General features: G+C 48.5%; 3 protein-coding genes across 4 annotated transcripts; all 3 read right to left on the bottom strand.

The window, feature by feature from the left end:
* Nucleotides 1-5635: 5635 nt before the first annotated feature.
* On the bottom strand, nucleotides 5636-11214 carry LOC108072331 (uncharacterized). Its single transcript, XM_017163416.3, has 3 exons — nucleotides 10660-11214; nucleotides 7394-7535; nucleotides 5636-7288 (listed from the first exon to the last, which is right to left on the bottom strand). Exons 1-3 carry the CDS (start codon nucleotides 10698-10700, stop codon nucleotides 6611-6613), a joined length of 861 nt encoding a protein of 286 aa, XP_017018905.1. The 5' UTR covers nucleotides 10701-11214; the 3' UTR covers nucleotides 5636-6610.
* Nucleotides 11215-11462: 248 nt separating this feature from the next.
* Nucleotides 11463-14105, bottom strand: cGlr2 (cGAS-like receptor 2). Of its 2 annotated transcripts, XM_070283804.1 has the most exons (5): nucleotides 13912-14105; nucleotides 12387-12438; nucleotides 12107-12317; nucleotides 11934-12041; nucleotides 11463-11875 (listed from the first exon to the last, which is right to left on the bottom strand). In XM_070283804.1, exons 1-4 carry the CDS (start codon nucleotides 13953-13955, stop codon nucleotides 11959-11961), a joined length of 390 nt encoding a protein of 129 aa, XP_070139905.1. In that variant the 5' UTR covers nucleotides 13956-14105; the 3' UTR covers nucleotides 11463-11875; nucleotides 11934-11958. The 2 variants fall into 2 exon arrangements, with proteins under 2 accessions (XP_070139905.1, XP_017018787.2); XM_017163298.3 differs by lacking the exon at nucleotides 13912-14105 and having other exon boundaries at nucleotides 12387-13885.
* A 601-nt stretch (nucleotides 14106-14706) lies between these two features.
* Nucleotides 14707-15890, bottom strand: RpL19 (ribosomal protein L19). Its single transcript, XM_017163417.2, has 3 exons — nucleotides 15749-15890; nucleotides 15396-15502; nucleotides 14707-15321 (listed from the first exon to the last, which is right to left on the bottom strand). Exons 1-3 carry the CDS (start codon nucleotides 15751-15753, stop codon nucleotides 14822-14824), a joined length of 612 nt encoding a protein of 203 aa, XP_017018906.1. The 5' UTR covers nucleotides 15754-15890; the 3' UTR covers nucleotides 14707-14821.
* Between the last annotated feature and the right edge of the window lie 26 nt (nucleotides 15891-15916).

Below are 15916 nucleotides of genomic sequence, written 5' to 3'. Positions count from 1 at the left end.
AATTGCAATTAGTTTTCATTTTCGCTTACGTACTTGCGTTTGCGTACTAGTGCCTGCCATTAGGGGAGCAGGAGGCGGCGTAGTGGAGTGCTCCGGTGTGCTGCCGTGTTAAATTTACTTAATTAGTTTCACCCGCGAAGCGACACTTGAACATCGGACATCGGGGCGCACCGAGCGAGCAGTGACCGCTGTCGCGAAAGACGCACGCCGTGGAATCAAGAAGTCGGGCTCGATCCACTGCTAACGCGTAGTTCCCCTCCAGCCTGCCTGGCAGTAATTTATGCGCCCTAGATTCCAAATACTCAATTGGTTTTCCGATTTGAGGCAGCCGCGACCTTAAGACAATCCAACGAGCTTTTTGATACGATGACTTACCACACTTTACACACACTCCGCAACCTGGGATGAGACTGCAGCCAGATCCACGACGGTACCACGCGTGGTATGAGTGATATTCGTTGTTGTTGTGAACCCATTATCCTATCACAGCATATATAATTATTGAATTACCGAACCCATGTACTTAAGACGTCAATAAAGGACCAATATTTTGAAATGCCTGCCTGATCTTGATGGGGTTTTTTCTGGCCCCGTCATTGTGGAATTTCCAGAGACGCCGCCGCCGCTGATCCCCGTTTCTTGTCATCTCGTTCGTTATATTGCGTCTGGCCGGGGGTAAAAATAAACGTCAGACAGGCAGTGTTCTAAAAATCCCCAGAAAAGCATCAACAATGGAAAATTAGCAGACAGATCATGGACTTGCTACGTCTCCGTCTCAGCTGCTAATTATGCAAATGGGTGGCACGGGAGCGGGTAAGCAGCGAGGCGAGGAACTGCCCGGCGGAATACCAATTGGCCAGGCCACGCTTAAAACATAAAATCAGCATTAAGTGGGGTCCGAAGCATGGCACGGGCAGAGTGCCAGAGTCCACAAAATGGTTGCTGCTGGTGGCCCACTAAAGGAGGCACGACCGCTGGACCGGAGATGCCACTCGTCCTATATATGGCAAGAACAGGTTCGGCTTCCACAAGGCGGTGACCACTGGCAGGGGCCGGTCCCAAATTGACTGGAGAAGGGTGTAGTGGAGGTGCCACACAAGATATTTCAGATATTTCAGTGGGAAAATACAGCATAAAAAAAAAAATGAAACTATTTTCAGGGCATTATAACTTCAGTCCGAAGCCAGTAACGCAGTGAATAAGTCATTTCCGACCCTATAAATCATATATATTCTTGATCAGCATTAACAGGCGCGTCTTTCTAGCCATCGGGGAAGAAATAAAAATTTTTTCGATTTTTTTAAAAAAATATAAGGGGTTACATCATTAAAATTTTCAAAAATTGATAAAATTTTTGATTTCTTACAATGTTAAATTTAGTATGCAGATTTATTAATCTTCTAAAAACTACCACAGAAAAGCTTTCCAAATTGAAATTAATGCATTTTTGGGTTAGTTACAGATTTTTTAAACTTTTATTTGGCCTGGGTAGGTATTTCCTGTTCGGGTATTGCCCACTGCGTAGGGGCCAAGGCCCTATCCCGTTCCCCGAAGGCACAGCAATTCCGGGCCCATCTAAGGCTGCAGTTTAGCTTTCGATCTCGTCTTAAAAGCTTTGGAACTTTTGGCAGAGGTGGGAGAGGAAGCGGGGGCACAAAAGGGGTTGTTGTCGTTTTTGTTAGCCGTCATGTTGTCTGTTGACTTGTTGTTGCTGCTTTTTAACGTCTTTGTCGATTATTGTTATTATTATCGAGATTCTTGTTGTTGTCGTCGGCTTGCTGGCTTTTTAGTCATAAAATGTTACTTTAGTGTTGGCTCGCCACCGTCTCTGTCCTCTGCCGCAGTCTCGGCAGGCGCCGCATCGTCGCAGCGGGCAGCGCAGTCGCTGTTTTTAGCCATGAAGGTCATGCCCAGGTGTGTGGCATTCAGATTCACCTGAGCCCGGACCGAGAGCCCGCGTCCGAAGTAGAAACCGAAACTGAAACCGACTCGGCGGCGAGCCGAACTGCGGCTGCGCTTGCGCTCAGCGCAAAACAGGTGCGGGCAGGTGCGAGGAGGGGAGGGGGGAGGGATTGTGGAGGCACGTTGTTGTTTTGGCAGTTATGAAACTAGTCCAATGACTCGCTTCAATGTGTGAGCTTTTGCCGCCTCTTCTTGTAAGCATGTAAGCACGCGCACACACAGCGCACACCGGGCGTATGAGTGATCTCTTCTGTTTGGGGGAAACTTGTGGGCCAAATGCATCTCGTTTCGTTTCGTTCGTTCCTCTTGGCCAGTTCTCAGCGTTGCGTCAGCCACCACCACTCCAGAGTTTCGCAACGCGAGCTGAAATGTGCGCAATACCAAAACAATTGACGCCTCCCTCGGAGCGGGGCAAGCCCAGGCCCGGAGTTGACAAAGGAAAACAGCTCCGTCATGCGGCAGTGTGCAAAAATTGGCTCAGTCTGCTGCGTAGCTGATTGTCCGGTTCTGACGACGGCTCAGCGTCCGAATGATAGGTGATCACCCTTCTGCCCTTCGGCTGCTTCTTCCGTCTAAACAGGTCACAGTTGCCTGTGGTCACCCAACGGTAGCCGCTACACATTGCTACAACCCGAACTTCCACAGAGCTCCAAGAACCCGTTCTCTTTACACTGAAAAAGGGAATTTTATAAATAATAAACTGCTTTGTAATACATTTATTTATATTTATTTTTGTATTTTATATATTTTTATAAATTCAATTAGGTTATTGCAACTTAGTGGACAAGTTGGCTAAAAAATATATGTATTAAAAGACACACAATACCTTAAAGCTGCTTTGGGAACAATTAAAACAGATGAACCTAAACTACAATTAAATTTCTCTGTTTCTTTCTGTGTACAATCGCTCACCATCCAGTGCCTCTGTATCATTGGAGCTGGCTGTTTTGGAAAGCCTTCCCGCCGACGTCACAACAGCTCTCTGAACTTGGCCCACCTTTCTGGGAGTGCGTGTGTGTGCTCCCCTTTTACAGGTGTGTGAAGCTTGGAGTGGGCCAAGCTAATTAACTTTGAGGGTGCTCAATTAGCGCTTACTCCCCTTTCAGCCGGAGATTGGGTTGAGAGGTTGTCGCAAGCCTGGCTGCAACCCGGAGCAGCAGGGGATCGCACAGCGAAGGGGACTTACCTCCGCAGAATGTTCGTGAATGAATCTCTTTTGGCATGATTTAGCGCTCCGTGTAATGTGTCCAAGCTCTCGGCTCCCGCTCCGCCAGTCTGTGTGTGTGAGTGTGGAATTTCGAGTTTTTGGACTTTGTACCAGTGGCTGCTAGCCATGAACCGACGCGTCGCCGAGCTGGCCGCCAACACAGGCCGCTCCCCGCATCACCCGTAAAATCGTGAGGTATCGCTTATGAGCTGTTTGTGCTGGCTGTGTTCCATCTATCGCGGCATCGCAGATGGGCCGTAATTGTCCAGCATAATGCGGAATTAACGGGCCCCGATTTGGTCCCAGAACCCCAGCCAAATCGGACGGACGGCGTCCGAGAATGGAACTGGAACCAGGAAGTCGGTTACTGGGGGAGCACCTCGCGGCCCTAACGGAAATTATGCGAACTACGAGATCGATTAGGCTCGCCTCGGCTTCCGCCTCCGATCTGGGGTCAAACGGAAGTGCTTCACGATATTTTCGGACCCGACCCCACATGCTAATCTCTGAAGCTGAAGCTGCTCCGAGTGCCGTTATTAATTAATTTCTCGTTTCGATTTGCATGCCGCCGAGTTATTTTCGGATCGCGGCAGCGGCACGTGACAGAATTTGATTCCGACTTGGCGGTTTCTTTGGCTGCAGCAGCTCAATGCTGCAGAACCGCAGCACCAGCCTTGGAGACCGAGGCTTAGAGAGCTCGGAGCTCGGGGCTGGGAGAATTCGGACCTTGGGCAGCTTGGCAGCGCTTGACCAGTTACACAGAGGGCTTAAACCGCTGACTCACGCCGACGACAGCGACTTTCTTTTGATCTCGGCTCTGCTGGGTTTATGCTAATGCCGAATCAGATTCTTCTTCTTTTGCTCAAGGTTCAGGTGGGGTCAATAAACGGAAGCGAATACAATGAGCGGCGCTGTTAGAGTATCGATCTTCGCCAAGTTATGATACTTCCGTCTATCTGCTCCGCCTCTGTCCGGGGTTAAGGCGAGCGCCAACAACAAGCGGAAGCCAAAAGCGAGCTAGAACCGTAAACAAGTTTTTTTTTTTGGCTCACAGCAGCCAATCCACCGGGCCAAAATAAATGTACGAAAAAATAAACTGAAACTGAAACTGAGGCTGAGGCTGGCGCAGTTCGCCATCGACTTGATTCACCATCCCCAAACCCCTCCCGCGATGCGGAAGCCTTAGCAGAGCGCTAATTGATTGATGAGAAGAAGAACTCCGTAGAAATCCCAGCCGGACTCGGAGGCGGATTCTCTACAGTGGGCCATGGCATGGCGCTGAAGGAAGACCCTGGAAACCGCTCAAGTGGAGTCTGCCGATAAGCACGAAACAAGTTCATGGCTTCCATTCAGAGTGCTCGCGATTCTCGTCGTCACCGCCAAGATAAGGCCACGTCCAAGAGCACACAAATAGCCAAAATAGAAACAGAAATAAACACTAACTAGCAGCTCAAGTGGCCGCGGCGAAAAGCACAATTAACTTGGCCCAGATACATGTACTCACCGGAATGGCCTGACATTCTGAAGCAGATTACCCCATTCCCCATAACCGCTTACCACATCGCAGCTCCCAGAAGACGTAATACTGTGGCAAGTACAGCTCTCCAAGAGCTGAAGAGTCTTACGCCGCCGCCCTGAACTTGAGCAGGGAATATATAACCCCATGAGTCAGACGCATGATCGATAGTTTATTCACGGACACAGGCTATGAATCGGCCGGTCGGGGAATTATTTTGTAATTGCAGCACTCCTCCAGGTCTTAGGCACACATTATCAGTAGTACGCCCCGATAAGGTTGCCTCACACCTCTCAGCCCGAGTGGGGAAAGTTTCCCCTGAGTCTGCCTCTCCCTCAGTGTTTATTCCGAATGAAAATCAGCAGAGGAATAAAACCAGTGACTCTCCAGATGCCGCGGCACGCGTTTGCCAAAATTAATAGGCCGGGAAACGCGATAAGATAGGGCAGTTTCCGACTTGGATTTACGGGGAATGTTCAAATGGGCATCTAAGATACGGTAAAGGAAGGGAACGATCAGATAACAGAAATATATATTTATCCAAGTACGTCAATTCTTTGTTTGTTTGCCAAGTTCAAGATAGAGGAGCAGGAATCGAAGAGTTTATCTAGGAGAGATTAGATTGAAGGTACTTTCCAAGACTACTACTTTATTGAAAACAAGATACGATAAATAAAGGGGCCAGGCCAGTAAAATTTTATAGGAATGTGCCGGGGTTCGGTTAGCGCGTCTTCACTGTAATCTATATAGCGCATTTACAATGGCCATTGCCATAGCCACCTTTCAACCAGCAACTGGCCTTTGTACCCATCGCACGAGCCCCACAAAAAGTCGCAAGTCGACAAATTCAGCTCCGTCGGCACTTTCTTTCTTTGTGTCGTTGCCAAGCCCCAAAAGCCCGGCGACCAGAAGAGAGGAAACACGAGCAGGTGGAATAATATATACATTGGTATTTTCTAAGTAAAATTTATTTATTGTGTATAAATAATTCTCTTTCTTAGCTCTCGCACAAGCGCTATTAACGTTAGTAATTTACAGTTTGCTCTGCGACAGCGACACGCGGTGGGATCTCTCGTCTCTCGGATGCGGGTTGACTGTCGGCGGGGATCTCCGCCCTGCCCCGCCTCCGAAGGATCAAGCCACCCACCGAGTGACGCTGGTGGAGGAAATCAAACGAAACATAACGGCACAAATAGTTGGCTTAAACAATTACAATAACAATTGTGGAATATGTATATATATATTTTGCATTACGGACTAAGAGGAGAGTGGGGGCGGCGCCTGATCCGCCCGTCGCCCCATACCGTTGCCGCTGACCCCCCCACTCCCCCTGTGTGTGTGTGTGTGTGTAATTTAGTTAGAAATTAGATTTCTTGTACTTGTTGAACAGTGTGTTTGCTTGCAGTTCCCGTAGCTAGCTTCTCTATCCAATAAACAATATATACGAGGGACTGTGGGCTGTGATTTAGTCTGTCTGCTTAGTCACTTCGATTTTGATTCCCCTTAAAACCCATAAGAGAGATTAAACGAAGAGGCTACCAATCTATACACTAGAACGAACATATTGTTGACTTGTTAATTTGTTGCTTTCGGCTTGGGCTGCTCCATCCACTACTAGACTACCAATTACTCCTCATCATCCTCAGTTATACATTTATACAATCGATCCTCATCGTCTGTCTTACTTTTAGCACCCCCACGAGTTACATATACATAAGCATATACATAGTAGATACAGATACGGATACGGATATAGTTACAGTTACAGTTACAGTTAAAGAAAGACCTCACACTTGGTTTACTTGATACTAATGAGAGTAAAGACCCGCCCGCGACTATGGTATGAAGGTGGCTGCCCCGACTTTGAGCAGGTGTAGGGTTAGGGTTTGAAGAATAGGAGAAGAGTATAGGAGGAGAGGGACGTCCTAGACGGGCCCAATATCACTTTGGTATCTGGCGGTCAGGTAGTTGGCCGCCTCTGTCATTTGTTCCAGGCACTGGTACAGACCGTTCAGATGTCTCCGGCAGCGCTGTGCCAGCTCCGTGGCCTTGTCTCCGGAGGCCTGTTTCGATTTGGCCACATCCACGATGTCGCTGCCGTCGGTGCTCTGCGCATGGTCGCTCTTGTTGCCGTCAGACTCCAGGCCCGAGTCGTTCTCCTGCGAGATGTCCGAGTCAGAGTCGCTCATGTTGCTCACCGAATTGGTGGACATCATGGAGGCGGTGGAGGTGCGGCGCACATGGCCCTTTACACCGCCGCTCGAAGAGCCATTGCCTGTGGCTGCGGCGGTGCTTGTGCTGGACTCAGTCTTGCTCTCGCTGGGATTGCAATTCGAAGTGGAATTGGGACTGCTATTGAGCTGTTGCTCACTCTGCTGTTGGTGCTGCTCGTCGTCCTCCTGGTTGGCGGTCCAGAGCAGATCCTTTTTCAGCGAGTTGAGCATGTTGTAGAGATTGAACAGCTCGGAGGCGCTGAGGAAGTCTTGCACGTTCTTCGAGTGCGCCGCTCCCCGCTTGCCCTGGGCGCTGGAATTCTGTGTCAGCTGGTTGGCGGTTGTGTCCTTGCCGGTGGTGGCCGGGATGATGTCAGTGCTGTCGCCGATCTGCCGGAGAATAAGCAAATGGGAATGGCCGGAGATGAGTACGAGTTGCAGGCTGATTTAATGGGTTTTAAGGGTTCCTAGGGGTGGGGGCGTTGCTCTACCAACCTGTCGATCCATGAGCCTGCATGGCACGAGTATGGTGTCGTCCATAATGTTGACAGTCTTCACAAACTTCTCCATCACGTTGACGATGCTGTCTTTGGAAAACTGCTGTTCATCGTGACGGGCGATGCGGCGCAGGCAGTTCCTGAAAGCAGAACACAATCAAAAGATGAGCTTGGGCTTTGGCTTGGGCTTGGGCTAGCTAGCGAATAGTAAACCAGTGGAGCGTGTGCATAGGGAAACCAGTTTGGGACAATAGACACATGATTGGGGACCGTGCCACATCACATAACGCTAGGCCAGACCAGACCGGACCAGACACTAGCCGTTCGTTCTCCAGCGTCGTTAAGTCTACCGCGTTCAGACTTCCGCTACCCGAAGTCTTCTTTCTGGGCTGGGTGCGCCGCTGGCTGCCGGGCTGGCTGGTCAACGTGGCGTATGATAGATATGAATTGGTTTCTATGCAAATCAGCGATTCGCCGCCGTTGTCGCAAATTGAATTTGTATTTTTGGATTTTGTATAAAACAAAAAACCTGTTGGTGGTGCCTTCTTTTGTACCTGACAGTGCTCGTGTGGCTGTTAAAGATTTCTATTTTGGTCTCGAAAGCCAATTTAACCCCGGCCACGTGCTGGACGCCTCCAGGTGCCAGGGCAGGCGGGCAGGCAGGCAGGCGAGCGTCCCAAGTAATAACCGTTATACAATCCTTGCCGGTCTCATTAACGTTAATTTCACGATGAGATCGCGTAACATCACCCCGGTCAAGCCCCATAAACATCAACAATTGACAGCCATTAACCCCCCGGAGCGAAAGCATCTCATTCGAGCAGGGGACCTAGGTTGGTATCTGGAACTGGCGCGGCCAAAGTCTAGAGAGCCAGTCTTGGCTTATCGCCGCCAGACGGCTCCCAGACGAACGGATCGGTGGAGTTGCCTCCGCCCCCCATTCAGTGCGCCCAGATTGGCCAGCGCAGCCGAATCTACGTAGCCAGCCAGCCAGTGCGGACCCGCGTGATCGCAGCTAGTTGACACAACCGAGTGCCGAGCGCACTGATAAATTTAGTTTTAGTGACTGCGCCATTTAAAGACCTCTAGCCTAGGGAGCTCGCCACCCCCTGCCTCGCACCCCGCGGCAAACACACTTAGACAATCTAGATATCGATGGCTGAAGTCTAAGGAAGGGGCCAGTCGGGTAGGGGTGGCCACGCGAGTGCCGCGTGCTCCGTGGACTGCCTACCACTGGCTGCTCCGATGACCGACATCGTTGAGAACCAGAACTAGATGGGGATCTAGAGCGAGGGCGGCCAGTGGGGCGGCCGTCTACTTTGTACGCGGTGGACGGGTGTCAAGGCTCTCTAGCCCACGGCCAGACGTCGTGGACGTCGGTTTGTCGCCTCAGAGTTATTCCCATTGACTAATTACGCTAATTGTGGCGTTGAATTCCAATCGTGGAAATCACGGGCTCTGGGGGGAGAACGTAGGAATGCAAAAGCAATTACCATCTTATCAACTATATTCGCTCGGGCACTCGCCAATCGACGCTCGACACTCGACTCTCGACACTGGCGCATAATGGCACATAGTAGAGATTGCCAGAGATTGCTGTCCCACGGAATTCTAGACACTCAATCGCCACACTTTACTTTCAATTATATTTCATTAATTGCGCTGCTTTAATCCGCTGGCCAGTGCTTGCTTAGATGGGTATAATCAGGCGACGCCCGAATGTTGGCCACGCGCCAGAGTGTCCACCATTGCTATTGACCTTTTGTGATGCGGGAAAACACACAAAAGAGTCACCATTGTCACCAGTTCTTTCTTCCTATTGATCCCGCTTCCCCATCTCCGCTCCCAAGAATCTAAACGACGCCGGCTGGGATAACACGCCACACGTTGCTAGCCAATTGGAGGGCCTGACTATAGCACACCTGCCTGACTGCCTGCCCAGCCGCTCCCTCCCACTCGCAGCTGTGTGAGAATTGGGCTAAGCTTTGCCAGCGTCACGCGACATGCGCGGCAAGAAGAAGAGGCAAAAGCGGCAGCGGCGTCGGGAGAAAGGTGATGTACCGTATACAACGCCAAAATCAGGCGATTATTTTCATTCAGCGGCAGCTGGCGAACAGCAGGCAAGGGGTGGGTGGGTGGCTCATGTGGCAAGCGTAACTCGTAACTCTCTCTTTCGCTGGCCGCTCTCTCTTTATATTTTCTCTTTCGCTGCCGCCGTGTGGCGTGATGTTTTCTGAGCGAACTGTACAGAGCAAGAGACGCCTCCCCCCATCCTCCGCTAACGACAACCAGCTGAGCATGATGAATGAAAACGATGCTCTGGCGGTGCTCCGTGGCTGTCTGTCCGCTATGTTTTGTGGTATTTCTCGTATTTGCAATGTTGGGCAATGGCGCATATACATATCAACATATACACACCAACCATACCCATGTATATTTTTTGAACCGAATTGACCAATATTTGGTTTGTGTTTCTGCCTTTAACTGTGTCCCCGCCTGACCTCCATAGCGTCCCCAGCCTAATCGATATTTGATACGCCCGCAAATTTGATATTCTACCTACTCTTTAACCGGGTTTGTTTGGTTTGTTGGTCGCTGGCCATTGGCGGCCACCTGAATATCGCGTCGTTCGCCGTTCGCCCCGTTCAAGGCGACACCTGCGACACCTCCAAGCGTTGTGTGTGCGCCGCCAACTTGGGTGAATCAGAGAATTTCCAAGATTTAGCAGCCCCAAGGAGGCCGAATGAATAGTTATTGGTCACATATTAAACGAGACAGCATAAATCCATATCTGGCGATGAGTAATAGTGACTGATAACTGGGCGATAGCGACAAAATCGCTCCTTATCGCCCTCATCCGAGAGCCGACTGTGATTTTTAGCCTCTGTTGGGCTCAGGCGAAGCATTTAGGCAAACAAACAGACAGCGTACACACACAGGTGCACAATGTATAGCCGATTGTGTCATATCAGCGGGACGGACGGGACGGCTTGGCTGTTTCTTTCGTGTTTGAATGGCCGCCGAAAATCGTACGATAAATTTCTTGTATCTTGTTTTTTTTGTCGAAATGAAACGAAAGAGAAAACGTAAGAGGGGTGCGGTTGGCTGGCGTTTGAGAGAGCTCGGAGAGCCGAAATCGAAAGAGAGCCCACCAGGGCGAGAGGGAGGGATGGGGTGAGTGTGCCCCGTCCAATTTAGCATCGTTTTGATCAAATTAAACTTAAACGCTTCAACTAGCGAACTGGATTCGGACTCGAGGCTTACCGACTTGTCTCCAGCTTGGTGAGGTCTGTGTATCCGCTCATGGTGGCCGAGTCTGGGTCTCCGGCTGTGTATTTGTGGCGATGATTCGCTGCTGCTGCTGCTGCTACTGCCTGCTGACACCGCAGGTTATAATTGATATGAGAGATTTTCCTTGGGTGACCAACACACGCGCACTTTCACTGACTGGCGACTGGCTACTGGCGACTGGTGGGTTCTTGCGGGATTACGAAATCTGGCTGCAGTCACAGGTGGATTGGATTGGACTGGCTTTGGACTCGGCTTGGGTTTCTATGTCGGATTAGCTGCTGCCCCGGCGGAATGGCTGTGCTAAGTGCGATGCCTCCAAGAAGTCGCGGTCGTTTTATGCCAAAAATTTGCATGCACGCACTGGGCCCGTTGCGAGCTCGGTCCAATTGAAATATATGTGGAATTCTAAACAGTCTGTGCGCGTCCGCAGCCGATTTACAATTTTAATTGCACGACGACACGACCAAAGAGATTTTATTCAAAATTTCGGAGAGCGAGTTGCTTAAATAGCTGCTTCGGGTTATCGCTATCGATGTTTTGAGAAAAGGCACATCGATTGGTGCGTATCGATGTTCGGCTGCTGGTCACACTTAAATCGATAGCAGATCTTTCGTGACATTGGTGTTGCCAGACGGAGAACGGAAATTTGAAATTTGGCCGTTATAAAAAGAATTGCTTTTAACATATCTTTGGATGAACTATTTAGGTATATAATTATCAAGAAATCATAAAGTCAGTATAATAATATAGCCCATATAATTTTAAACACAGGGTAATTATGATTTAAGAAGAAATAATGCTTCAACGAGTATATTTGTTTGCAATTTGTCCAATGTTTACTTATTCTTTTTAAAGCTTTTTTAAAAATCTTAAAAATCTTCATGTATAATTATCTGTATATCCATATTCTCGCACTTACGAAATATACAATATATTCTTTAAAGAACAAAGAGTGTAATCAAAGGCAATTTTTACAATCAACCAATACAGATTTTAACAAGCTCTTGAAATAAACATTTCCTGTTTGCAATTTACAATTTTTAAATAAAATTGGAATTTTTGGGGTAGCTTGTTATGCTCTAGTCCCGGACTCCTTCCCAACTGGCCTGTTGGCCAGGGCTTTCCTTCGGTGAATTTTCCTATCGGAGCTGTAGCCTTTGATGGTGCAGAGCTTGCTCCTCCTTGAAGCCTATGCAGAAATGGATTAATTAAAGCAAGGACAACGTACTCCAAAGTGAAGGACTTACTAAAGAGTTCCCTACGTCCATTTTCCTAGCGGAGCTGTAGTCTTTTGATGTCCTTTCGTTTAGCTAGCCGCTGGGAGGCACGTAGCGGAGTTCGCTCCTCCTTGTGGCCTGCACACGAAAGGGAAGGATTACTTAAGACATGTGCTCAGACTAGAGGTAAAGGCAGCACTTACTGAAGGCCCGCAAAACGACAAGCGGGGAGCCGCCCGTCCGGCGGGGTGAATCATATCCAACCTCTCCTCCCAGCATTGCCGAGAAACTTTTGACACATCGGTACATCTCAGTCACCTGGTCTCGCGTCAGCAGATCTAGCATGTTCAGCTCGGGGTCCCAGTAGAAGGGGAGCCAGCCCTGGAGCAAACACTCTGTGAGTTCTTCAAACATCTGGGGAGTATAGATGATGCAGTTAGGAGTTAAGAGCCCGAGTTTGTGATCCAATTTCGCCATACTTACATCGCTCAAAATCACTGTGAGTGGTTGGAGCCAGTAGTGGGGTTGTTCTTGCCTAATCTTCCAAAGAAATAAAGTTTTAATGTAGTAGCTCTTAAGGTTACTTAAATTGGTCTTTACATCGCGAAATTTCTTAATCAGCCTGATTCCGTCCAAGCAATGGTTCATGTTCTCGCCGCGAAGCATGACCTTCTCAGCCTCGTAAAAGGACGACCGGAACGAGACCTGATCTGTGGCCATTTTCAGGGGCTTGGGAATCGCATCCCAGTGCGAGAGATTGGCGCGCCTAAAGTAGGTAAGCTGTTCGGCGGCTAATACGTTCTGTTCGGCGCCCAGGCGGATGGCGGGCACATAGTCCACCGAGTATTCGAGATCCCGCCCCTCCACGACGATGGTGTGGGCCGGCCCACAGGTCTTGTACTTCAGTTTTGTACCGTCCAGCTCCACGCGATTCGCGATCCGATCGAGGGCACGACTAAAGTGGCTCTGCAGCCATCCCTGCAACAGGTCCACGGCGAGATAGTTATTCAAAACGAGAGAAAGGAGCAGTTTCCGGATGCTCTGGCGATCCGCGCGGGGATCGTCCTTAAGTAGTTCTAGCACGCGCGTCATATCGAGTAAAACGTTTCCCGGCCTAGTCGAATCTCGCGTCACGACGATACTCTCATAGTACGGTATTTCCAGTTTGAAAACTAAATCGAATTCATTGGGTTTCGCGATCTTTAATAAATCTCCCGAACTACCTGCGAATATAGACGAGTAAACTACGCGATAAGTAACGGAAAACGCGACGCGGTTGCAACGGATATCGAACGGATAGGGAACGGCGCGGGGCAGGATATCGAGTTACGCGATAAGAACGGATATGATTACACGGCACGGACACGGTTAAGTGCTTCTGCCAATCTGGCAGATAAAGTATATATACGTTTTTATATATTTATTTTAATATATGTATTTACGTTGTATTATTCAGTTTTACTTGGTTTTAAACGATTAAGTTTATAAGTAAATTTAATAGCAGGATATTAAGCAGTTTTAAAAGCTATAGTTGTTCTAAACGGACATGATTAGTCAGACTCTCCTGGTGATACTGATAGTACTTTATCAGAAATGTCTTCTTTACTGCTTTGTAAACTGTTAACTAAAATAAAAATAAAGTCAGCAAGGCTTAAAAAGTAAAAAATATCAAAACGTACGAAGTTTTCAAAATGCTTACAGAATCCTTTAATATTCAAATCAAATAACATTAAAGTTAGGGTCTAAAATATACTATACTATACATATGTACATACTTTGAAGACCTTGTCTTTTCCTTTCGGTTATTCATCGTTATCTGCCAGATTGTTAGAAACGACATTAGACGCGGCTACATGATTACGACGCGAATTTACGAGTGTTTTATTAACAAGAATTTTATCGGTTATGGTTTTATTACAGAATGACTCATGTGGATGAACTGGCGGGTTAGGGAAAAGGAATAAGGTTTTGAGGCGTATTCACTGGAGCCTGGACAGCAGGCACATACCTTCCAAACTTAGTTCCACAATGAGGCTGTTCAGCTGGGGACATTGTCTCAATTCTTTGAATATTGTAGAAGTCAGCTCTTCGAAGTGCTTACCATATATCTCGGATTCCCGTCTCGGGATGGCGATATACTTACTTAATACAGTCTGAATCAAGTCCTGAGAACTCAATTTTGGGTTTTTAATTACCTTACGCATTGGCATTGTGCTGTTTAATAGGTTGAAAAATTGCAACTGATCGTTGGGACAAAAAGAATATATCTGAGAGCTTGCAGGCAGTATGACCGTCTGAGAAAGCTTTTCCAGATTATGGAACAGCTGGAGCCGCAAAGCATTTTTAGTTATGGCAGCAACATTTAAAATGGTATTTTTTAAAGATACGAGATTTTAATTAAATAAAATTCAAATTCTTTAGATAAACGAGTGAGAGATACATTATCTGCTTTGTAGATAGATTTACATAGGTAGATAAAGGAGCCCAACTCACATTTTAGCCCTACTTTCAGCAAACCAATTTTAGTTGAAAGCTGGGGTTTAACCCGATCTGTTGTTACCAAAAACTGACCCCCTCCTGGTCTTATGCATCGCTTCAATTAGTTATCCACAAGTCCACACGTTTTGCTTGGCTATTTAAGTCCACTTACAGCTTCGATATTACTTAAGCCAAGAGACTGCCCGGCAGACCCATATTATAAATAATATAAGCAAGCTTAAACCCCTAAAAGTTGATCAACAAATTGTCTTTCAAGCTAAACTTACCCTCTAGCGAGCAGCATTAAGAAACGGAACAATGATCGTTTCACGTTTGTACAAAATCATTTCGGCCAAACTAAAGTTTTGTTTTATTCAGTTGATAACCAAGTACTATCAATATTGTTGTGTGCCCCGCCCGACCAGCGAGGCCTGGACTACTTAGTGACCCGCGGTAGCAGCCTTGGCAGCGATCTCGTCCTCCTTGGCATGCAGAGCAATGAGCTCCTGCTTCTTGGTGGCAATACGCTCCTCGCGGCGCTTGCGGGCTTCGCGCACCTTCTGTCGGCGGGCCTCGGCCTGGTCAGCCAACAGCTTGCTGCGCTGCTTCTCGGCCTTCTTCTTGTGGATGTACTCCATCAGGACACGCTTGTTCTTGAACACATTACCCTTGCACTTCATGTACAGGTCATGGTACAAGTGCCGGTCGATCTTCTTGCTGTCGCGGTACTTCTTCAGCAGACGTCGCAGCACACGCTGGCGCTGCATCCACAGCAGCTTGGTGGGCATACGGGCGTTCGCTGTACCCTTGCGCTTGCCGAATCCGCAGTGGCGTCCCTTCCGGCGCGCCTCGGTGTTCTTGCGCACCCTGTAGCGGGAGTGGACCACGACGGGCTTCTTGATGATCAGACCATCCTTGATCAGCTTGCGAATGTTCTGGCCTGCAAATTAAACACGGAAGTAGAGGTCAGTTCACAGCTCTGCACACACGAACAGCGGCGGAGGGTTTACTTACGCGAGTTTGTGTTGGCGATCTCGTTGATCTCATTGGGGTCCAACCAGACCTTCTTCTTGCCGCATCGCAGTACGGAGGCTGCGAGCCTCTTCTGGAGTTTAAGAGAACTACAAGACACAGGGAATGGGTTAGTCGCAAGTCGCTATAGCAGCGTGCTGGGTGCCAGCGGCCGTATCTGTGTGCGTGTAGGTGTGCGGCGCACGTTTGGCTATTTCACAATTCCCACGGCGAAACTGAATTATCCAAAGTCCCATCATCGCACACAACGTCGCGGGTGTGTGCCCGCACACTCCGCACACGTTTTAAGGCCGCAAAGGCGCCATTTCGCGCATATTTACTAAACTCAAATATACCTCATGCTGTCGGAATCCTCGTCGTGGAAAGAAAGAAAAATTTGACAGCCGGAAGTGAGGGGGCTGTCAAACTATCGATTGAGCTATCGATAGGGCTGACGGCTCGGCTCTAGCCCGCAATATCGATTGTTTTCAAACTATTGCGCTGGGAATTAAAAATAATTATGG

Source organism: Drosophila kikkawai, chromosome 2R (genome assembly GCF_030179895.1).
Source record: "Drosophila kikkawai strain 14028-0561.14 chromosome 2R, DkikHiC1v2, whole genome shotgun sequence".
In the NCBI taxonomy this organism is placed as follows: domain Eukaryota; kingdom Metazoa; phylum Arthropoda; class Insecta; order Diptera; family Drosophilidae; genus Drosophila; species Drosophila kikkawai.
The sequence above is the reverse complement of the archived record's forward strand: the minus strand, read 5'-3'. Positions and strand labels throughout refer to the sequence as shown.